General features: G+C 45.5%; 1 protein-coding gene across 4 annotated transcripts in view; it reads left to right on the forward strand.

Moving 5' to 3' along the window:
- LOC135554254 (myosin-10-like) overlaps positions 1-23364 on the forward strand; it is a 104852-nt gene that overhangs the window by 44183 nt on the left and 37305 nt on the right. For 2 of the 4 annotated variants that reach the window (XR_010457667.1, XR_010457666.1), the window contains exons 11-40: positions 45-140; positions 1127-1245; positions 1396-1548; positions 1680-1853; positions 1942-2115; positions 2934-3048; positions 7289-7482; positions 8431-8552; positions 8967-9036; positions 9271-9431; positions 9588-9696; positions 9858-9989; positions 10313-10519; positions 10677-10814; positions 10927-11050; positions 11143-11314; positions 11971-12328; positions 12471-12677; positions 12763-12867; positions 13417-13569; positions 13720-13968; positions 14104-14316; positions 14495-14707; positions 14845-15006; positions 15174-15302; positions 15426-15638; positions 15835-16043; positions 16327-16435; positions 16922-17094; positions 17205-18871. Coding sequence is in view for 2 of the 4 variants with exons in the window: in XM_064986426.1 (XP_064842498.1) it covers positions 45-140; positions 1127-1245; positions 1396-1548; positions 1680-1853; positions 1942-2115; positions 2934-3048; positions 7289-7482; positions 8431-8552; positions 8967-9036; positions 9271-9431; positions 9588-9696; positions 9858-9989; positions 10313-10519; positions 10677-10814; positions 10927-11050; positions 11143-11314; positions 11971-12328; positions 12471-12677; positions 12763-12867; positions 13417-13569; positions 13720-13968; positions 14104-14316; positions 14495-14707; positions 14845-15006; positions 15174-15302; positions 15426-15638; positions 15835-16043; positions 16327-16435; positions 16922-17094; positions 17205-17361 (4910 nt within the window). In the remaining 2 variants the exon portion in view is untranslated. Of the gene's footprint in view, positions 1-44; positions 141-1126; positions 1246-1395; positions 1549-1679; positions 1854-1941; positions 2116-2933; positions 3049-7288; positions 7483-8430; positions 8553-8966; positions 9037-9270; positions 9432-9587; positions 9697-9857; positions 9990-10312; positions 10520-10676; positions 10815-10926; positions 11051-11142; positions 11315-11970; positions 12329-12470; positions 12678-12762; positions 12868-13416; positions 13570-13719; positions 13969-14103; positions 14317-14494; positions 14708-14844; positions 15007-15173; positions 15303-15425; positions 15639-15834; positions 16044-16326; positions 16436-16921; positions 17095-17204; positions 18912-23364 lie in introns of those variants that run through there. The other 2 variants (XM_064986426.1, XM_064986427.1) reach the window with 1 other exon arrangement.

The following is a 23364-nucleotide window of genomic DNA, read 5'->3' on the forward strand; positions in this document are numbered from 1 at the left end:
CGGTCCTTGCCTCTTGTCTGATTCACTCTCCCTTGTGGTTGCAGGCATGCTGAAGGTGGTGTCTGCAGTACTACAGTTTGGTAACGTTGTCTTCAAGAAGGAGAGGAACACAGACCAGGCCTCCATGCCCGAGAACACAGGTGATGCTATACCCTCAGAGGCCATACATAATCCAACCAACACTCCAGCACTTTGAAATCATCCAGCTTAAGTTTGACCATTTCTCACCACACAGCTGAAAAATACATTGTCCCAGTTTACAGTGAGCTGATTCTCTGGGCTGCAAGTCTTCAACATTGATCATCCTCCCACAATATGCTGCTCAGTCTCAAAAACAGTGCACTCACTTGGTCCACATAACTTACTGCAGAACAGCTTCATTAAAATGATGCTGTAATCAGTATTGGGTCTTCGTGTGAGTCCGCTGGAATCACAACACTAGCAGAGTAGAGTCATCCTTCACCGTTGTGGCTGAGACAAGGATAGCAAAGCGTCAGCAGCTCCAGTTGTCTGTCCTTAGTACATTATGAAGTCTGGCAGCGCAGAGACACTTCACTGAACTGAGGTCAGATTCCTAGGAACTCTTGCAGTGACAGTGTCTTGGCTGGAGCTCTTTGTCCGGTGTTTGTTAATATAAAGGCAGGCAGGCACATTGTAGCGGTCCATATCAGGTATGTTATACCCCAGGGCTCATGCTATGTGTCTGTATTTTACTTCAGAAGGAGATGGCTAGTAGGAATAAATGTGTCATGAATATCATTTCTTTCTGGCACGTTGCTCTGCACTAATGGTCAGTTTATAACGGTAAGCCATGCCGTTTGGTTGTCATTAGGAAAATGGTTGTGTCTCTGCTGAGATTTATCCTTGGTGATTTTGACTGATGAATCATACATCAGACTGTGGCCATATTCTTGGGTAGCTGGGGTGAAATGTAGCGGTAGTGCTTTACTGAGGTCTTTCATTACATATTCCTGTCTGACATTTCCCCAACTGTTTTGAATTGAGACTGGTTAGGCTGCATACAAAGCTCTCTATTTGTACTGTATAGAAGGCTCTGTCTGTGCCCATCTCCAGGTTGCAACACTGATGGGTCACTAGTAACCCAATGTCCTGTCTCTCCTCCTAGTGGCTCAGAAGCTGTGCCACCTGCTGGGGCTGAATGTGATGGAGTTTACCAGGGCCATTCTGTCCCCCCGCATCAAAGTGGGCCGAGACTACGTCCAGAAGGCCCAGACCAAAGAACAGGTAGGAGCTGTTCTCCAGTTCCCATCAGTTGTACACTCCTGTTTATGAATTCACTAACACTGATCTATGCAGGTCCATGAAGTTGGCCTGAGCAGAAACAGACTGGTACCCAGCAGACTGTCGTCTATCGCTCTCTGGTTCTCTCCTCAGGCTGACTTTGCAGTGGAAGCCCTGGCCAAGGCCACATATGAGCGTCTGTTCCGCTGGCTCGTCCACCGTATCAACAAGGCCCTGGACAGGACCAAGAGACAGGGAGCCTCCTTCATCGGCATCCTGGACATCGCTGGCTTTGAGATCTTTGAGGTAAATTTATTTTCAAGATCATTCATCTCTTGTTGCAGACATATAAACATGTCCAAGAGGGACTTTCTTGTCTTATTGATCTGTAATACTCATCTCTCACATCTCTTTCTCTCCCCATATCCCTACTCTAGCTGAACTCATTTGAGCAGATGTGCATCAACTACACCAACGAGAAGCTGCAGCAGCTGTTCAACCACACCATGTTCATCCTGGAGCAGGAGGAGTACCAGAGGGAGGGCATCGAGTGGAGCTTCATCGACTTCGGCCTGGACCTGCAGCCCTGCATCGACCTGATTGAGAGACCGGTCAGCTTTTCATCTTTACACATATAGGTGTATTTTACTCAGATTCTGCCTGACGAACTTCATTCTTCCCCTTGCTCTCTGTCTGCAGACCAACCCTCCAGGAGTTCTGGCCCTGTTGGATGAGGAATGCTGGTTCCCCAAGGCCACTGATAAGACATTTGTAGACAAGGTGCTCCAGGAGCAGGGCACCCACCCCAAGTTCCAGAAACCCCGGCAGCTGAAGGACAAAGCCGACTTCTGCATCATTCACTACGCTGGCAGGGTACGTCCACGCAGAGCCTGGGACTCAATACACTGAAATGACTTCCTCAGCTCGTCCTCTCATATCGTATCATTGATTGGTGAAAACAAGGTATTTCTGCCATATGAGCTCCCTTTTTCTGGTGAGGGCCTCATTCGTTCAAAGAAACTGATTTGCCATTGACATTTTTGTTGCTTTGCCTGGTTAGGGGTTGGAGTGTTGGAAAGATGAAGCAGTGTTTTTGAAATTAGAATGCTTGTTCAGCTCCATAATGTCTTGAGAAACATGTTTTCTTTCTGAATGACGTTGTAACCTGTCAATGTTAAAGTGCTGCCTTTGAGGCAGCGGACATGTCTCCACTAAAGCTCTAGTTAACAGGTTAACATTTAACAGGCCTTAGCACAAAAGTCCAGTTGTGCTCCCAATCTCCACATCTGGTTCACGTTGGTGTGAGACCGTTTTTACACTGTTACGTAATCACTGATTTTTCAACTTTCACCTCAGTGTGGTCTCCCATCTGCAGAGGGTCTGTGTGCGTTCCAGGCCAGACTCCACATGAAATAAAGTTCATATCATCTTCATCCATTTTCTTATTAAATTTGTCAGACAAAATTCAGATGTACATTTTGTTCTGGTCACAGCACCAGTATTCCTCACGCATGCTAAGACTTAATAAATAGGTTTTGTTTACAGCGCATAAACTCATTTTCTCTTGACCAGGTATCTATTTCATTTGATCAGACATGAAAGTCAGTGAGACAAGATAAAAGGAAGCTATTTAACATGATGTACCGGTACATATAGCCTGTTTAGCTTACGTCTGTCTGTCAAATCCTCAGGTGGACTACAAGGCTGACGAGTGGTTGATGAAGAACATGGACCCTCTGAACGACAACGTGGCCACGCTGCTCAACCAGTCCACTGACAAGTTTGTGTCTGAACTGTGGAAGGACGGTGAGTGTCTCATACTCTCTTCCTGTTTGGACCATGTAGTTGTCACTTTGTTTGAGTCTTGGTTGTTCAGTGACAGTATTGAAGAATCCCCTTAAAACCTGGAACTTAGGACAATGGCTATGGTGGGAGTATTTTGTACGCGCTCTCATCCACTAGACTTCTTGTCTGGTTCATATTCAGCTGCTCGCTTCTCTGTGATGAGTATTGTCAGCCAAAATATTGTGCGTTTGTGAGGTAACCTGAAATATCCGCTCGTAAATCTCCTCCCGCTTTTTATTTCCCCATTTGGCACATCCACTTGTTTTAAAAAGCGATTGAGTTTCATTATGAGTCATTGGACAACTACAATGTATACAGAAACAACTAATAGAAAGGAAATGACTGAATTGCTTTGTTTTTGTGCATGGAATATTCTACTAGACCAGTAACAGCAATATGTCTCTGTCCTTTACAATGTACACAACTAATCATTGTTTGTGTGAGTGTGTATGCGGTAACATAATACGAATAAATCTGTGTCTGCATGGATGTTTATGTAAAGCTGAGTTGTCCTTCACATCCTCCCCTCTCTCTGTTTCTGAGCTGTAGACATTCAGACCTTTCAGAGAGCCTCTTTCTATGACAAGGCCTCTGGTCTCCTTGAGCCTCCAGGTGAATGCACACGTTGCTGCAGCTCTGTAGGGCTCTTCCTGCTCGCTCACGGCTGCACTCTGCACCCTTAGATGCACCCACCGCCTCTAGGCTTTGCATGACCCATAATGCACTATTGCTAACCAAGACCGTACCTTTCAGCGATGCTGGTTTGTCTGGTGCCATTCTGTCTCAGTCAAATCTCAGCTCAGATTGTTTATTTGAGATACCTGCACAAGGAAACACCAGGATTGTTATAATTTGTTTGGAAGAGGTAGAACCTTGAAGAATACTAGCATGGAGACATCTGCTGGTGTGGAGTAAATGTATGAGAAAAAGCCTGGACATTGCCAGGGCCATGGCTGTTTAATGTATTCAACACTCACCTGTAAAGTGGCGTCAGTAAGGCTTGGAGCTGACTGGAGACTGATGGATAGAGACCGACTCCCTCCACCACCTCTTTCACAGGATATTTTAGCTACAGATCACACTGACTTTGCTGGATTTCATAATCCCTTTAGCATGAGCTAAGCCTGTTTTTTGAGGGTACATTTTTTTAGCAACCTTAACCTGCATGCCAGACCACTGATCTGATTGCCATAATCTTTTATTTAAAAATATAGATTGTGAAATGAAGCTTTGCTTAAATATCACCCTGTAGATATCAGTGAAGCTGATGTGGAATGACAATGATTGAAGGAGAAATGATTCATCAGTCAGTGTCACTTAACCTTCGCACACACTCCTTAAACTTCTGTCACCCTTGGATATTGAAGTAAATCAGAACAGTCACTGAGAGTTAAGGGGAGAATATGATTCAAAGAGTTGTAATGATTCAGCTCTGTTCCTGTTCCAATCAGTTGTCAGTCTTGACCATTGCCATATGCTTAGAAGCCTGGTTCTGGTTCTCCAAACGGATCAGGGCCCTTTTCATCTGATGACTTTATCCTTTGCACCATCTAGGAAGAATGTGTTTGCATATGTCCAGATCCTTTCATAAAAAGGCGTCTCAAGCTTACCATATGCCAATGAAGCTTACCATGCCAATGAAGCTTACCATGCCAATGAAGCTTACCATGCCAATGAAGCTTACCATGCCAATGAAGCTTACCATGCCACATTTAAGGACAGCCGACTACACTGTGAAACCATGGTTTCCTAATAAGCCTCTAAAATCACATCAAAGAGGCATGATGCATCCCTGCCAAGGGAAATACTGCCTGACCCCAATAGAGAATTTCTGAAAGATATTTCAGTACAGTATATAGATTCCGTAGTATAGCTCTGATTTATAGCCCATTGCAAGCACTATGTATGTGTTCACCCTCGATCATCAAACAGGTCAATTTCAGCTCTGCTGTGTACCTTATGGGAAAGAGAGATGGCAATTATGTGTTCATAATTGGAATTGGTGAATGAAAGATATATTACTTTTGGGTTTTGTTGTGCTCTTTGTGACATATCCTTCTCTCTGAATACAGAAAGTAATTTATCCCCCAATGTGTTGCTCTAGTGTATGATAATTCACACTTATCCTTCGGTAGCAGTATTTCTCCTTTTATGTTTTTGATAAATCAAATGCATTAGATTGTGTAATTTAATAACATTGAGACACCCAGTCGGTGTTCCATTTCCATCTAGTTCTTGTTTTGAAAATGATATCGCTTCTTAACTATACAGTGCCTTTGGAAAGTATTCAGACCCCTTGACTTCAAGCCTTATTCTAAAATTGATTCAATTTTTTAAATTAAATCTCAGCAATCTACACACAATACCCCATAATGACAATGCTAAAAAAGTTTTTTTGATATTTATTATAAATAGAAAACATCATTTTTTTTTAACTTAAGTATTCAGACCCTTTGTTAAGAGACTCGAAATTGAGCTCATGTGCATCCTGTTTCCATTCATTATCTTTGAGATGTTTCTCCAACTTGATTGGAGTCCACCTGTGGTAAATTCAATTGGACATGATTTGAAAAGGTACACACCTGTCTATATAAGGTCCCACAGTTGACAGAGAAGGAATGGTCCGTAGAGCTCCGAGACAGGATTGTGTCGAGACATTTCTGCAGCACTCCACCAATCAGGCCTTTATGGTAGAGAGGCGAGACAGAAGCCACTCCTCAGTATAAGGCATATGACAGGGCGCTTGAAGTTTGCCAACAGCCACCTATAGACTCTCAGACCATGAGAAAAAAGATTCTCTGGTCTGATGTAACCAAGATTCATCTCTTTGACCTGAATGCCAAGCGTCACATCTGTAGGGAACCTGGCACCATCCCTACGGTGAAGCATGGTGGTTGCAACATCATTGCTGTGTGGATGTTTTTCAGTGGAAGGATCGAGGCAAATATGAATGGCGCAAAGAACAGAGAGATCCTTAATGAGAAACTGCCCCAGAGTGCTCAGGACTTCAGACTGGGGCAAAGGTTCACCTTTCAACAGGACAACGACCCTAAGCACACAGCCAAGACAACGCAGGAGTGGCTTCGGGACAGGTCTCTGAATGTCCTTGAGTGGCCCAGCCAGAGCCTGGACTTGAACCCAATCTAACATCTCTGGCGAGACCTGAAAATAGCTGTGCAGCAATACTCCCCATCCAACCTGACAGAGCTTGGGAGGATCTGCTTAGAAGAACGTGAGAAACTCCCCAAATACAGGTGTGCCAAGCTTGTAGCGTCAAAACCAAGAAGACTCGATGCTGTAATTGCTGCCAAAGGTGCTTCAACAAAGTACAGGGTCTAGAGTAAAGGAGGAGTAAAGGGTCTGAATACTTATGTATATGTGATATTTCAGTTTTTTATTTTTTATAAATTAGCAAACATTTCTAAAAACCTGTTTTTGCTTTGTTATTATGGGCTATTGTGTGTAGATTGACGAGGGGGGAAAACGATGTAATACATTTTAGATTAAGGCTGTAAAGACAAGGAGTCTGAATACTTTCCAAAGGCACTATGTTAGTAATACTCTGAGGAAGGCCTTTTTAGTCTGTCTGAAATGGAGACAGCCAACTGGTCTCTAAAGGAAGGTGAGCTGCCACACAACGCTTTGAATAGTAACATCTCTTCCCTTCAGTTCCCCTTGATCTCTGCAAAGAACATTGCCTCATATATTGATGCTATCTGAATTTGCAAACAAGATGGTATTGTTGGTATTTTTCTATGTATTCTATGGCAAGAACAACAACTGATCTCGCTAGTCTATTTACATTCAAATAAAACCAATTGACTGCAGTTTATGTAACGGTGGGGGTGGAAAGGTCAAATAAAATGGCTGTGCTCTTCTTGGAAAAACAGCTGTATTATGAACATGTTTTGAGTTTAGTTGGATTAGGTTTTGCAATAGCTTGGTTCAGTCTTGTTTCCTTTGTCTGCTTTTAATGAACATGTAGTCATGCTAGGGCCAACCGCCCATCCCACCCACTCTGGCTGTCAGTTATGTTGTTTACATGTTAAGCTTGGAAGCCCTCATCTGTCCTGGTCATGCCTCTAGTCCTTTGCGGCTTGATTACACAGTATATATGTTTTGTTCACGCATCAGTCACCCCTCTACCAGCGTCTACCCATCTAACTCTGCCCTTCTCTCCTCTCCCTCTTTCTTCTGTCAGTGGACCGTATCGTGGGTCTGGACCAGGTAGCAGGGATGAACGAGACGGCCTTCGGCGCAGCCTATAAGACCAAGAAGGGCATGTTCCGTACGGTGGGCCAGCTCTACAAGGAGTCTCTCACCAAGCTCATGGCCACACTGAGGAACACCAACCCCAATTTTGTCCGCTGCATCATCCCCAACCACGAGAAGAGGGTGAGCTATGAGCAGCACACTAACCACTAACCAGCCCCTCCACCATCCACCAGAACCACTGTAGCCCAGACTACAGCCCCTCCACAACCATCCACCAGAAACCCTGTAGCCCAGACTACAGCTCCTCCACAACCAGCCATCAGAAACCCTGTAGCCCAGACTACAGCCCCTCCACCACACACCAGAACCATTGTAGCCCAGACTACAGCCCCTCCTCCACCCACCAGAACCACTGTAGCCCAGACTACAGCCCCTCCACCACACACCAGAACCACTGTAGCCCAGACTACAGCCCCTCCACCACACACCAGAACCACTGTAGCCCACACTACAGACCCTCCACCACCCACCAGAACCACTGTAGCCCACACTACAGACCCTCCACCACCCACCAGAACCACTGTAGCCCAGACTACAGCCACCACACTACCCACCAGAACCCCTGGAGACACACTCTGCTACCAGGCCTCAGTGGGCCCTCTGCCCCCATAAACAACAGCTCAGATGGAAGGCTGAAAATGAAACAATAGCAGAGTGGGGAGTTATGGGCTATGTGGGCCTGTTAAGTGTTCCCTAATGTATTCCAGGGGATTTAGACTAGACACGCTTGTTTCTGCAGCGCAACCACAAATGACTGTCATAAATGGATGGTATGGATGGAGAAGAGGATATAAACACTGGTTGTTTTGGTGTGAATGTGTTCAAGTAGTTAGTCTAGTCCCAATGCAATCCTAATTGTAGAATGGCATTTTGCATAATATTACACAAATATATTTGAAGTAACATTGTTTCCCTATAAAACATTTTCTGGATGAAATTTTTAAAAGCTGAATGAACAGTAACAGCATTTAGTTTCTATTAGTTTAGAATAAACTTCTTTGCGTGAAGTTTGGTACTCTACTGTATCTCTCCCTGACCTCTCACTTCAATGCCCCTCCCTCCCTACAGGCTGGTAAGCTAGACCCCCACCTGGTTCTGGACCAGCTGAGGTGTAATGGTGTTCTGGAGGGGATCCGTATCTGCAGACAGGGCTTCCCCAACCGTATCGTCTTCCAGGAGTTCAGACAGAGGTACTGTATTCATTCTACACGCACCTCATACACGCACCTGATACACGCACCTCATCCACGCACCTCATACACGCACCTCATACACGCACCTCATACACGCACCTCATACACGCACCTCATACACGCACCTCATACACGCACCTCATACAGCCTATTTATGTATTTCAACCCAATTGATAAATTCCTGTGTTTACTTTTGAGAGAGAGATTATACAGGACAAAGTGGCATTGGTTTCCCATTGCCATGGGTGTTGTGCTTTGATTATCTCATGGAGCTGTTCCATTTCTGAACAGTGAGGCTTCTGTAAGATCCGAGGCCTCTCACGTCTCTCCTCACACCCTGGTCCTAGTCAACATGGAGGTGTGGTGTAATGACCCAGGGCCTTTACACATTCATGTCCACTCTGTTGCCAGGTATGAGATCCTCACCCCCAACGCCATCCCCAAGGGCTTCATGGATGGCAAGCAAGCCTGTGAGAGAATGGTGAGGATTTGTGTGACACTATTTTACTGTGTTTAGCACATTGAATACTTGGGAGAGGCTCTTTGTCCTTTTACAAGCTAGAGCATGGTAAGCATGTTAAATGTATATCGACTTCATAAACACCCATGACATGATTCTTCCTTAGTATTTATAGGGCATCGCTTAAGTGACACTGTTTATTATGATTTGGCCTTCCTTCCCTGGATTTAAATCTATGCCCCATTTTCACTCCAGATCCGAGCCTTGGAGTTGGATCCTAACCTGTTCAGGATTGGTCAGAGTAAGATCTTCTTCAGGGCTGGAGTCTTGGCTCACCTGGAGGAGGAGCGAGACCTGAAGATCACGGACATCATCATCTACTTCCAGTCTGTCTGCCGGGGATACCTGGCCCGCAAGTGAGTTCTCTATATGTAATGGCCTTACCTTTCCTCAATTCCTTCCTTTTGTGACCACTACAACACTTCTTAGGACAGAAAGATGCCACAGATATGTTTCCTTTGACCTTCTTGGTCAGTATGTCTGACCACGTCTCCCCCTCTCTCTCCTGACAGGGCGTTTGTTAAGAAGCAGCAGCAACTGAATTGTCTGAAGGTGCTTCAGAGGAACTGTTCTGCCTACCTGAAGCTGAAGCACTGGCAGTGGTGGAGACTCTTTACCAAGGTGGGCATGTCTCCATTACAGTACACGATATCTACTGTATATGGCTAATCTGTCTTTGTAACGCCAGCATTGTCACGTCTCTCTATATAGCTATATGATAAGGCTCCTAGTCATCTGTGTTTGAACAGTGGCTGACCCCAGGCCTGTGTTCTGTCCCCCAGGTGAAGCCCCTGCTGCAGGTGACCAGGCAGGAGGAGGAGATGCAGGCCAAGGACGATGAGCTTGTCAAGGTGAAGGAGAAGCAGACCAAAGTGGAGGGAGAACTGGTGGAGATGGAGAGAAAGCACTCACAGGTCAGTGTCCAGTCCACACCAACTATAGTAGACTACACTCTTAGAAAACAAGGTGCTATCTAGAACGTGAAAAGGTTATTTGGCTGTTCCCATAGGAGAACCCTTTGAATAACCCTTTTTGGTTCCAGGTAGAACCCTTTTGAGTTCCATGTCCATATTCCATGTCCCTTTCCACAGAGGGTTCTACCTGAAACCTAAAAGGGTTCTACCTACCTTTTGGAACACGTTTTTCTAAGAGTGTAGACCCTAAGGATCATCCCTTTATGAACTTAAATTCCGCATTGTACCATTCAGTCCATTATGCCCATGTTTGCATTGTGTAGCTGATTGAGGAGAAGAACATCCTAGCGGAGCAGCTGCAGGCTGAGACGGAGCTGTTTGCCGAGGCTGAGGAGATGAGAGCCCGTCTGGCCGCTAAGAAGCAGGAGCTGGAGGAGATCCTTCATGACCTGGAGGCCAGAGTGGAGGAGGAGGAGGAGAGGACCCAGGGCCTGCAAAGTGAGAAGAAGAAGATGCAGTCTCACATCCAGGTACTGATGAGACATGGAGGCTGCAGAGTGGAAGCTTGAGAAGATTGAACATGGAAGTGGTTGCACGTGTTTTATGACAGAAAATACATTTTCTGTGGACCCAAAGCATTTCTACCAGTTATCTTCTTAATAAATGCTGTGATTTTATTTCTTCCAGGACCTGGAGGAGCAGTTGGATGAGGAGGAGGCTGCCAGGCAGAAGCTGCAGCTGGAGAAGGTGACAGCCGAGGCCAAGATGAAGAAATTTGAAGAGGACATCTTGCTCCTGGAGGACCAGAACTCCAAGTTCCTGAAGGTGAGTGGAGATGAAAGGCAGTCTAGGGTTGAGAAATATTGGACCTTACTAACATTATGCTGCTGGACTTTACTATCATTATAAACAACCGGAGTCCTCTTTTCCCCTTCAGGAGAAGAAGCTCCTGGATGACCGTGTCAATGAGATGATGTCCCAGCTGACTGAGGAGGAGGAGAAGGCCAAGAACCTGGGCAAGACAAAGAACAAGCAGGAGGTGATGATGGTGGACCTGGAAGGTAGATGTCCTCTTACCTACAAGGTCTCACTAGTTATAGGTAGTGAGTCCAGACACTTTAACACCATCGGTCTCCTTCTCTTCTCCCTTCAGAGCGTTTGAAGAAGGAGGAGAAGACTCGCCAGGAGCTGGAGAAGGCCAAGAGGAAGCTGGATGGAGAGACCACAGACCTACAGGACCAGATAGCTGAGCTGCAGGCCCAGATAGAGGAGCTCAGGGTGCAGCTGGCCAAGAAGGAGGAGGAGCTGCAGGCTATACAGGCCAGGTGACAGACTGACAGACTGACAGACAGGGCCAAAGCTGGATGGAAGCCACCTGGAGTTGTAGTTCAGCTGTCTTTTGCAATTGGAAGGTGTTTGACTGCGAGGAAGTCTGATTCTCTGACTGAAGTAATTATCACATAGCTGTGTAGCGCCGTCATCAAATCTCCTCCTATTTTAATTGTCTCAACACCTGTCTTTTTATATGCCATATTTAACAATGGTAGGTCTACAGTTGGCCAGACTTGCACCGGTAATCTTGTAATTTGACTATTAAAACCCTATGAGCATTTACCATATTTATGCCCTCTCGTCATGAAAACAGTGCTGACCAGACCACCCAGCAGCTATTTATTCAGCAGATCTCACTGGGTTGGAATGTGTAAATGTTGGCCCCACGTCTAGTCTGTGTTGAACACTGGCCACTAAAAACACTCTGCTCTTTCAGGACCAACTCACATACTCAATGGTAGTGACAGAAACAAGGTAACTGTGTTTATTTCAGGATATATTGTCTGATACTGCCACCCAGTGGAAAATACATGCATAGCAACTTAGTTCAACTCTCCAACCATAGGCCTGACTATTTGGGGTCCTTTGTACTTGTACGACAATGTTGTATTTTGCATCCTTAATAAAGAATTTAAAATGTGTGTGTCAGGGGAGACGAGGAGGTGACCCAGAAGAACAACGCCCTGAAGCAGGTACGGGAGCTACAGGCCCAGTTGGCAGAGCTGCAAGAAGACCTGGAATCAGAGAAGGTCTCTAGGAACAAGGCTGAGAAGCTCAAGAGAGATCTGAGTGAGGAACTGGAGGCCTTAAAGACTGAGCTGGAGGACACCCTGGACACCACCGCAGCCCAGCAGGAGCTCAGGACCAAGCGTGAGCAGGAGGTGACGGAGCTGAAGAAGGCCATCGATGAGGAGACCAAGAACCACGAGGCTCAGATCCAGGAGATGAGACAGAGACACTCCACAGCCCTGGAGGAGCTGTCTGAGCAGCTAGAGCAGGCCAAAAGGGTGGGTGGCTTCACAACAACCGCATGGTCATGTTTAGGCAGAGAAAATGTTTCACATGGTTGAGGTAGTACTTCCTCTGTTTTAAATGTTACGTGTTGTCTGAGCATGATTCCTATTGTAATATCTCTTGGTCTGTGTCCAGTTCAAGGTCAACCTGGAGAAGAACAAGCAGAGCACAGAGAGTGCCAACAAGGAGCTGGTCAGTGAAGTAAAGGGGCTGCAACAGGCCAAGACGGAGTCAGAACACAAGAAGAAGAAGCTGGAGGCCCAGCTCCAGGAGTTCATGGCCCGGGTCACAGAGGGAGAGAAGGGCAAGGGAGAGCTGGCCGACCGCTCCCTCAAGCTACAGGTGAGAGAGGGCCATTTGCAGCACACACACACGTTAACCTCTGCTGGTGATGGTCTCTCAACTGGGCTGTTTGCTGTGTGTGCAGACGGAGCTGGACAGTGTGTCTGCTCTGCTGGAAGATGCAGAGAGGAAGGGAATCAAGCTGGTTAAAGACACCGCTGTCCTGGAGAGCGCTTTGCAGGACACACAGGTGAGCTAGACTGGACAACCTCTCAACGGAGAGGAATACATCATGTTTATCTTAAAGGCCCAGTGCAGACAAAATCTTGTTTTTCCTGCCTTTTATATCATATTGTACAACAGCTGATGAAACTAACACTGAACAAATTTGATCAGTGTTATTTCCTGGTAGTTGCATAAATTGTATTTTCAACCAGCAAGTCCTTCTAATCAGCAGGTTTGCATGCGTAGGAGTTTTGGCTTTTCATGGTGACATCGCCATGCGGTAAACTGATTAACAGACCAATAACAAAGGGAGATCCAAACCTATCTGCCAATAGCAGCTAGTTTTCAGTTTCCCCCTCCCCACTTCCAGACAGTCCCAGTGAAATTGTTGCTTGAAAAATTGTGTTTTGCTAAAAGCTATTTTTGCCCATTTTAATGAAAATCTATTACAATAAAGTACTTAATTGTTACCTAGAAATTATTTGATATAAAAATGGGTGTATTGGGAATTTTACATTAAGAGGAGGTGGCATTCTGTTTGAATGTCTGTGTCTCTCTCTGTCTGTGTGTGTAGGAGCTTCTCCAGGAAGAGACGCGTCAGAAGCTGAACATGAGCAGTCGTATCCGCCAGCTGGAGGAGGAGAAGAGCACCCTGCAGGAGCAGCAGGAGGAGGACGAGGTGGCGCGCAGAAACCTGGAGAAACAGCTGTGCACACTGCAGGCCCAGGTCAATACAGCGCCTTACAGCTTAATTGTATCTATTCAAATAATATTACACATTAACTGCAATACAGATATTATCACCATAACAATCTACCACCTACTGTAGCCATCCTTCAGTGAGCATCATATCATTATAAACGTTATGTATGTGTAGCTGGTTGAGACCAAGAAGAAGCTGGAGGATGACGTGGGGATGGTGGAGGGTCTGGAGGAAGTGAAGAGGAAGCTGCAGAAGGACATGGAGCTGGCCACCCTGAGGCTGGAGGAGAAGGGCATCGCCTTTGAGAAGATGGAGAAGACCAAGACCCGCTTGCAGCAGGAGCTGGACGACCTCATGGTGGATCTGGATCACCAGAGAACCATCGTCTCCAACCTGGAGAAGAAGCAGAAGAAGTTTGACCAGGTTTGACTGATCACTCTAAGCCATCCATAATGGTAGTGAAATTGGCTTGGTCTTAGAGCACAGTATGGAATGGCATTGTGTAGATAGATGGTGGACATTTTCCCTCTGTAAGTCAGTTTTTACCCTGTGTTGTAGCTGCTGGCTGAGGAGAAGAACATCTCTGCACGCTATGCTGAGGAGAAGGACAGGGCTGAGGCAGAAGCCAGGGAGAAGGAGACCAAGTCCCTGTCTCTGGCCCGGGCTCTGGAGGAGGCTCTGGAGGCCAAGGAGGAGTTTGAGAGACTCAACAAGCAGCTGAGGAGTGAGATGGAGGACCTGATGAGCTCCAAGGACGACGTGGGCAAGAACGTGAGTGTTGTACTGAATACTGGTGTTTTGTTCAGCTGAGGGCAGAATGGTTTGCATCTGTTGTTTTCAGATGGACTGCTCTGCATCCTACAGAAATAAACTAGGTTAAACCTAAACTTTAAAAGCCAGTTCATTCCAAATAGCATCACCTCAAAGTATCTTCTCTACCATTGTCCAGGTCCATGAGTTGGAGAAGTCCAAGAGGACTCTGGATCAGCAGCTGGAGGAGATGAGGACTCAGCTGGAGGAGCTGGAGGACGAGCTGCAGGCCACGGAGGACGCCAAGCTGCGTCTGGAGGTCAACATGCAGGCCATGAAGGCCCAGTACGAGAGAGACCTGGCAGGGCGAGACGACCAGAACGACGAGAAGAAAAGGGCACTTGTCAAACAGGTGCATAGAGGACACATCACTTCCATACAAACAAGAATTGTGTGAAACAATTCCAGGAACAATATGTTGTCATACTCTCAGAGAATGTACACCATCCCCTTCCCCTCCTCTGACCTGGTCTGTCCTGGTCTCTTCAGGTGCGTGAGATGGAGGCAGAGCTTGAGGATGAGCGGAAGCAGAGAGCTCTAGCCGTGGCTGCTAAGAAGAAGCTGGAGATGGACCTGATGGACATGGTTGGACAGATAGAGGGCGCCAACAAGGCCCGTGACGAAGCCATCAAGCAGCTACGCAAATTGCAGGTAATAAACTCACACTGTCTGTAGAACAGACAAGACAAATAAAAATACAATAAAAAATATATATAAAAAAAAATATATATATATATATATATATATATATATATATATAGATCTATATAGATCGAATCCCATTATTGACCAAAATATATCTCCACTTTCTCCCTCAGTCCCAGATGAAAGACTACCAGAGGGAGTTGGAGGACGCCCGGGCCTCTCGGGATGAGATATTCTCCCAATCCAAGGAGAATGAGAAGAAGCTGAAGAGCCTGGAGGCCGAGGTTCTCCAGCTGCATGAGGTACAGTGGGCTGTAGTATTGCTCCTGTCATAACTCTGTGTTTTGGTCTTCTGTTTCCTGTAGTCGAGACTGGCTCGTCTTACTGTGAGAAATGGTGACCTGTGTTTGACCTCTGCCCTGTAGGACCTGGCGGCATCAGAGAGGGCGCGGCGCCATGCAGAGCAGGAACGGGATGAGCTAGCGGACGAGATCTCCAACAGCACCTCGGGCAAGTCTGCCTTGATGGATGAGAAAAGGAGGCTGGAGGCTCGCATTGCTCAGCTGGAGGAGGAACTAGAGGAGGAACAGGGCAACATGGAGCTGCTCAATGACCGCTTCCGCAAGACAACCATGCAGGTATGAGCCAGAAGGAAACCTTTTCAGGATGCTTGATCATTGTAATCATACTACCCTTGTTCTTCTGACTTTTAGGGAACAATCCATTATTCAGCCCTACCATAAAAAGTACTCTCATCTCTCTCTCACTTTCCCCTCTCTCCTTCATTCCCTGTTTTCCTCTCTCCACCTCTCTCTTCCCCCTCTCCTCCCCCAGGTGGACACCCTGACCCTGGAGCTTGTGGCAGAGCGCAGCATGGCCCAGAAAAGTGAGAATGCGCGCCAGCAGCTGGAGAGGCAGAACAAGGACTTGCGGGCCAAGCTGGGCGAGCTGGAGGGCTCCGTGAAGAGCCGGTTCAAGGCCTCCATCAACGCCCTGGAGGCCAAGATACTGCAGCTGGAGGAGCAGCTGGAGCAGGAGGCAAAGTGAGAAACAGAGCAACTCTCTTATAACAACTCCATAGCTTATTAGACAAGGTGAAATAGGAGACCAAGACTCAGGAGGAGTTCATGAGGGCCTTAGAACAAGCTCATCCCGTTGGAAGAGAGGTTCTTGAATGTGATCTAAATGTTAATGTGATCAATGTAATGAGTCAAAAGCAATCTTAAGAGATGTACTTGAAGATCTATGACTGACAGCCTTTGTTACAGTGCGGTTCCTGTGGTGCTCTAACTGTCCTATGACCTCATTCCTCTGTCCTCCTATCAGGGAGCGAGCAGCGGCCAATAAGCTTGTGAGACGGACAGAGAAGAAGCTGAAGGAGGTGTGCATGCAGGTGGAGGATGAGCGCCGCCATTCCGACCAGTACAAGGAACAGGTGAGGAGCTTGTCACGGATGTTTGGACGTCTCAGATATTAAAGCTACAATATGTAACTTTTTGGGAGACCAAATTAACATAGACATTTGAGTTATAGATATTTAATTCTCATTGAAAACAAGTCTAATAAGCGATAGATCTGTTCTAAGTGCTCCATTTCTATGCTTTCCATTCTTAAGCTGAAAATATATAGATTTTTGGTTATGGATTCTCCACACAATGACTGTTTTGTTTTGGCACAAACAGAAATGAGGTGAATTCTGCATAGCCCGTTTTTAAGATGTTCCACAGCTAAAGAAGGAATTCTATCCAATTCAGTACAAAGGTGGGCCAGGATTGGATAGGTGTGAAGATTTAGGATTGGAGTCTTTCCTACAGTAGGTTCTTTCCAGTAACCACTGGACCACAGGACTGCTGAGTATTGTAAGTATTAGTATTGACTGTTCATCATTGTTGATGTCTGTTGTGACTCCTGGCTGGGTCAGATGGAGAAGGCCAACTCTCGCATGAAGCAGCTGAAGAGGCAGCTTGAGGAGGCTGAGGAGGAGGCCACACGTGCCAACGCCTACCGCAGGAAGCTGCAGAGGGAGCTGGACGATGCCACTGAGAGCAGCGAGGGTCTCAGCCGTGAGGTCAACACACTCAAGAGCCGCCTCAGGTATTTAGAGCCCCCCCCCCCCCCCACACACACACAAACAGTTGTGTATATTGACCAAATTGATGGTCCTCGTTACTAATACCTCTCCTGGCCCCCTATGTACCCTGCAGGCGTGGAGGCCCCATCAGTTTCTCCTCCAGCCGCTCGGGAAGGCGTCAGCTGCAGGTGGAGGGAACATCACTCGACCTCCTATCCGACGATGAGGTGGAAAACAAGACCACGGACGCCAATGCCAACGAGACGCCAGCAGCTCCCCAACCAGAGTAGACGCGCTCCCTCCAGCCCACTCGCAGCATGGCCTCGGCCCCCACAAACCTTACCCCTGTTCTCCTAACCCCAGACACCAGCAGTGGACCCCACTACTCTGCCTTACCCCTCTATGGCAAGCTGCAGGGCCAAGCAAATCCATCATCTCCTCCATATGAATATACCGCACATCAAGCCTTGGATTCGTTTTTAACATCAATTGCAGATAAAAGTGCATTTAAATTGCATATTTGTCTGAGTGTGTATAGGCACTCGAAAACAAATAGCAGGAGTTTACCATAATTATGTTAAGCTACTTCCCTGGAACAGCCATTAGAATCAAACAGCCCTCTAGCTAGAATTAACCACTGTCATTTCAGCTGGTTTACTGGCACACAGGTGATCGACTGCACACAAGTCGGGAAAAACATGTGTCTTTCATGATTGTACAGTATTGGACCAGGATATGTAAAACAAAGCACAGCATAAGCGAGGGAATTATTTTTAAATGGTAGCCTAAATGACGATCCCATCGAATGTTTTTCATCAAAACCACCACTGTCATAGAGATACTGCAATCCACTTAGTTTAGTATAAAAATAACTATGTGAATAACTCTTTAGTAGCAGGTTTGTAGTAAATTAGATTGTACCACGCCATGTTGCCTCAGCATTCCCCCTGTATATATGACCAGCAAAAGACCCTGTTAACTTTATCAATATAACCTTGTCCAATAACCCACCATTTTATATTTGACATATCAATCTACTTTAAGTGGTGTACGATAATGTGTGGAATTAGGTTTGTCAGACTTGGAGCAAAGGCCCTTTTTTTAGAAAGACAGCCCAAATGTGTGCTTGACATACTATAATATTGCTATGTATAATTCTGGCTATTCAGTTATGTTTTCTGTACCATGTACAAAATTACTTAACTCAAAAAGGTCTCTTTGACATCTCGTGTCACCTTAATTTCAATGCATTACAAATGGCTGAATAATATTAGCATGATTTACAGAAGGGTAATTCATGTTTTATTGAGTGTTAGAGCGTTGGTTTTAATTCAGTGGTTCAGGGAAGAGCAATCGATCAATTTGAATATGCACACTTGATTATGCCTTGATTATTAAATGTTAAACATAAATGACCATTTTGTAAATGACTAATTACATATTTGAGGCCTTCATTATTATTTTAAGCCATAACAAATTGGGGGAAAAAAGGTTTATCTGTTTCTCTTGAAAGACACTTCTCAATAAAGACATGAGGGGAAAAAAGTGTATAGTGTTTGAACCAGTTTCATAGCTTTAGTGTCATATTATACCATAAGCACCTCTCCCATCGTGTTGGTGTGAACCAGTGTTATAACAGAGTGATTTATGGAGCCTTCTGTCTGCCAGGCAGAAAGTAGGATTTTATTGGGTTCAAAGCTTTAACATCCTGAAGGTTGTTATTATTAGTGGACTGGCTGTTGACGACCAGGTATTCATCCTCTCCTTTTATTTCTTGTATTTCTAGACTTTTTTGTTGTAGTTGTTGTTGTAAAAGACCAATAAACATATTCATTATAGAAAAAAATGTTTTTCTTCTATATTTCTTGTGCAACACATTGATGTCCTCTTAGTCTTTCCCACAGTAGTTGTGGGTCAAGACTGTCTCCAAACTGATATGTGATGTATGGTCTATGTTACATTGCCATTCTTTGTTCCCTTACTTCATTGTATTTGTGGTTACATTAAAACCCCGAGGAAGTGTGTAGATAGACTGTGCACAGACACACAATATTGTTGTAATATTATTAAATGTTTCCTCTTTTTACCCAACATGAATGAATAATAGATTGCCTCTTATACAGTGCATTCAGATCGTATTCACACCCCTTGACTTTTTCCACATGTTGTTATGTTACAGCCTTATTCAAAATGGATGTAAAAAATCATCAATCTACACACAATACCCCATAATGACAAAGTGAAGACATTGTAGAAAATTTATACAAAAAAAAACAGAAATACTTGTACATGATTGTACATGGTTTGGAACTGCACACACCTGTCTATTTATTTTATTTATTTTTGATTTCACCTTTATTTAACCAGGTAGGCAAGTTGAGAACAAGTTCTCATTTACAATTGCGACCTGGCCAAGATAAAGCAAAGCAGTTTGACACATACAACAACACAGAGTTACACATGGAGTAAAATAAACATACAGTCAATAATACAGTATAAACACGTCTATATACGATGTGAGCAAATGAGGTGAGGTAAGGGAGGTAAAGGCAAAAAAAGGCCATGGTGGCAAAGTAAATACAATATAGCAAGTAAAACACTGGAATGGTAGATTTGCAGTGGAAGATTGTGAAAAGTAGAAATAAAAATAATGGGGTGCAAAGGAGCAAAATAAATAAATAAATTAAATACAGTAGGGAAAGAGGTAGTTGTTTGGGCTAAATTATAGGTGGGCTATGTACAGGTGCAGTAATCTGAGCTGCTCTGACAGTTGGTGCTTAAAGCTAGTGAGGGAGATGTGTTTCCAGTTTCAGAGATTTTTGTAGTTTGTTCCAGTCATTGGCAGCAGAGAACTGGAAGGAGAGGCGGCCAAAGAAAGAATTGGTTTTGGGGGTAGGACCCTAGAGATATACCGGCTGGAGCGCGTGCTACAGGTGGGTGATGCTATGGTGACCAGCGAGCTGAGATAAGGGGGGACTTTACCTAGCAGGGTCTTGTAGATGACATGTAGATGACATGGAGCCAGTGGGTTTGGCGACGAGTATGAAGCGAGGGCCAGCCAGCGAGAGGGTACAGGTCGCAATGGTGGGTAGTATATGGGGCTTTGGTGACAAAACGGATTGCACTGTGATAGACTGCATCCAATTTGTTGACTAGGGTATTGGAGGCTATTTTGTAAATGACATCGCCGAAGTCGAGGATGGTAGGATGGTCAGTTTTACAAGGGTATGTTTGGCAGCATGAGTGAAGAATGCTTTGTTGCGAAATTCTAGATTTAACTTTGGATTGGAGATGTTTGATGTGGGTCTGGAAGGAGAGTTTACAGTCCAACCAGACACCTAGGTATTTGTAGTTGTCCACGTATTCTAAGTCAGAACCGTCCAGAGTAGTGATGTTGGACAGGCGGGCAGGTGCAGGCAGCGATCGGTTGAAGAGCATGCATTTAGTTTTACTTGTATTTAAGAGCAATTGGAGGCCACGGAAGGAGAGTTGTATGGTATTGAAGCTTGCCTGGAGGGTTGTTAACACAGTGTCCAAAGAAGGGCCAGAAGTATACAGAATGGTGTCGTCTGCGTAGAGGTGGATCAGAGACTCACCAGCAGCAAGAGCGACATCATTGATGTATACAGAGAAGAGAGTCGGTCCAAGAATTGAACCCTGTGGCACACCCATAGAGACTGCCAGTGGTCCGGACAGCAGACCCTCCGATTTGACACACTGAACTCTATCAGAGAAGTAGTTGGTGAACCAGGCGAGACAATCATTTGAGAAACCAAGGCTGTCGAGTCTGTCGATAAGGATGTGGTGATTGACAGAGTCGAAAGCCTTGGCCAGATCAATGAATACGGCTGCACAGTAATGTTTCTTATCGATGGCGGGTTAAGATATTGTTTAGGACCTTGAGCGTGACTGAGGTGCACCCATGACCTGCTCTGAAACCAGATTGCATAGCAGAGAAGGTATGGTGAGATTCGAAAAGGTCGGTAATCTGTTTGTTGACTTGGCTTTCGAAGACCTTAGAAAGGCAGGGTAGGATAGATATAGGTCTGTAGCAGTTTGGGTCAAGAGTGTGTCCCCCTTTGAAGAGGGGGATAACCGCAGCTGCTTTCCAATCTTTGGGAATCTCAGACGACACGAAAGAGGTTGAACAGGCTAGTAATAGGGGTGGCAACAATTTCGGCAGATAATTTTAGAAAGAAGGGGTCCAGATTGTCTAGCCTGGTTGATTTGTATGGGTCCAGATTTTGCAGCTCTTTTAGGACATCAGCTGACTGGATTTGGGAGAAGGAGAAATGGGGAAGACTTGGGCGAGTTGCTGTGGGGGGTGCAGTGCTGTTGACCGGGGTAGGAGTAGGCAGGTGGAAAGCATGGCCAGCCGTAGAAAAATGCTTATTGAAATTCTCAATTATAGTGGATTTATCAGTGGTGACAGTATTTCCTATCTTCAGTGCAGTGGGCAGCTGAGAGGAGGTGTTCTTATTCTCCATGGACTTTACAGTGTCCCAGAACTTTTTTGAGTTAGTGTTGCAGGAAGCAAATTTCTGCTTGAAAAAGCTAGCCTTGGCTTTTCTAACTGCTTGTGTATACTGGTTTCTAGCTTCCCTGAACAGCTGCATATCACGGGGGCTGGTCGATGCTAATGCAGAATGCCATAGGATGTTTTTGTGTTGGTTAAGGGCAGTCAGGTCTGGGGAGAATCAAGGGCTATATCTGTTCCTGGTTCTAAATGTCTTGAATGGGGCATGCTTATTTAAAATGGGTAGGAAGGCATTTAAAAAAATAACCAGGCATCCTCTACTGACGGGATGAGATCAATATCCTTCCAGGATACCCCGGCCAGGTCGATTAGAAAGGCCTGTATATGAAAGGTCTATATAAGGTCCCAGTTCACAGTGCGTGTCAGAACAAAAACCAAACCATGAGGTCGAAGGAATTGTCCTCCATCATTCCTAAATGGAAGAAGTTTGGAACCCCAAAGACTCCTTGAGCTGGCCGCCTGGCCAAACTGAGCTATCAGGAACCTGATGGTCACTATGACAGCTGGTTTCTTCACGCATCACGCCGACAGAAACAAACATCTTTCTGGTAAGAAGAGGGGCGGGGCGTATGCTTCATGTTTAACGAGACGTGGTGTGGTCACAACAACATACAGGAACTCAAGTCCTTCTGTTCACCTGATTTATCTACCAAGGGAATTCTCTTCGATTATAATCACAGTCGTATATATTCCCCCCCAAGCAGACACATCGATGGCTGTGAACGAACTTTATTTGACTCTTTGCAAACTGGAATCCATATATCCTGAGGCTGCATTCATTGTAGCTGGGGATTTTAACAAGTCAAATCTGAAAACAAGACTCCTAAATTGTATCAGCATATCGATTGCGCAACCAGGGCTGGAAAAACCTTGGATCATTGCTATTCTAACTTCCGTGACGCATATAAGGCTCTGCCCCGCTCTCCTTTCGGAAAAGCTGACCACGACTCCATTTTGTTGCTCCCTGCGTACAGACAGAAACTAAAACAAGAATCTCCCGCGCTGAGGTCTGTTCAACGCTGGTCCGACCAATCTGATTCCACACTCCAAGACTGCTTCCATCACGTGGACTGGGATATGTTTCGTATTGCATCAAACAACAACATTGACGAATACGTTGATTCGGTGAGCGAGTTCATTAGAACGTGCGTTGAAGATGTCGTTCCCATAGCAACGATTAAAACATTCCCAAACCAGAAACCGTGGATTGATGGCAGCATTCGCGTGAAACTGAAAGCACGAACCACTGCTTTTAATCAGGGCAAGGTGACCGGAAACATGACCGAATACAAACAGTGTAGCTATTCCCTCCGCAAGGCAATCAAACAAGCTAAGCGTCAGTGTAGAGACAAGGTAGAATCTCAATTCAACGGCTCAGACACAAGAGGTATGTGGCAGGGTCTACAGTCAATCACGGATTACAAAAAGAAAACCAGCCCCGTCACGGACCAGGATGTCTTGCTCCCATTCAGACTAAATAACTTTTTTGCCCGCTTTGAGGACAATACAGTGCCACTGACACGGCCCGCAACCAAAACATGCGGACTCTCCTTCACTGCAGCTGACGTTAGGAAAACATTTAAACATGTTAACCCTCGCAAGGCTGCAGGCCCAGACGGCATCCCCAGCCGCGCCCTCAGAGCATGTGCAGACCAGCTGGCTGGTGTGTTTACGGACATATTCAATCAATCTCTATCCCAGTCTGTTGTTCCCACCATTGTTTCTGTTCCCAAGAAAGCTAAGGTAACAGAGCTAA

The sequence above is a fragment of the Oncorhynchus masou genome, chromosome 14, assembly GCF_036934945.1.
Source record: "Oncorhynchus masou masou isolate Uvic2021 chromosome 14, UVic_Omas_1.1, whole genome shotgun sequence".
Lineage (NCBI taxonomy): Eukaryota > Metazoa > Chordata > Actinopteri > Salmoniformes > Salmonidae > Oncorhynchus > Oncorhynchus masou.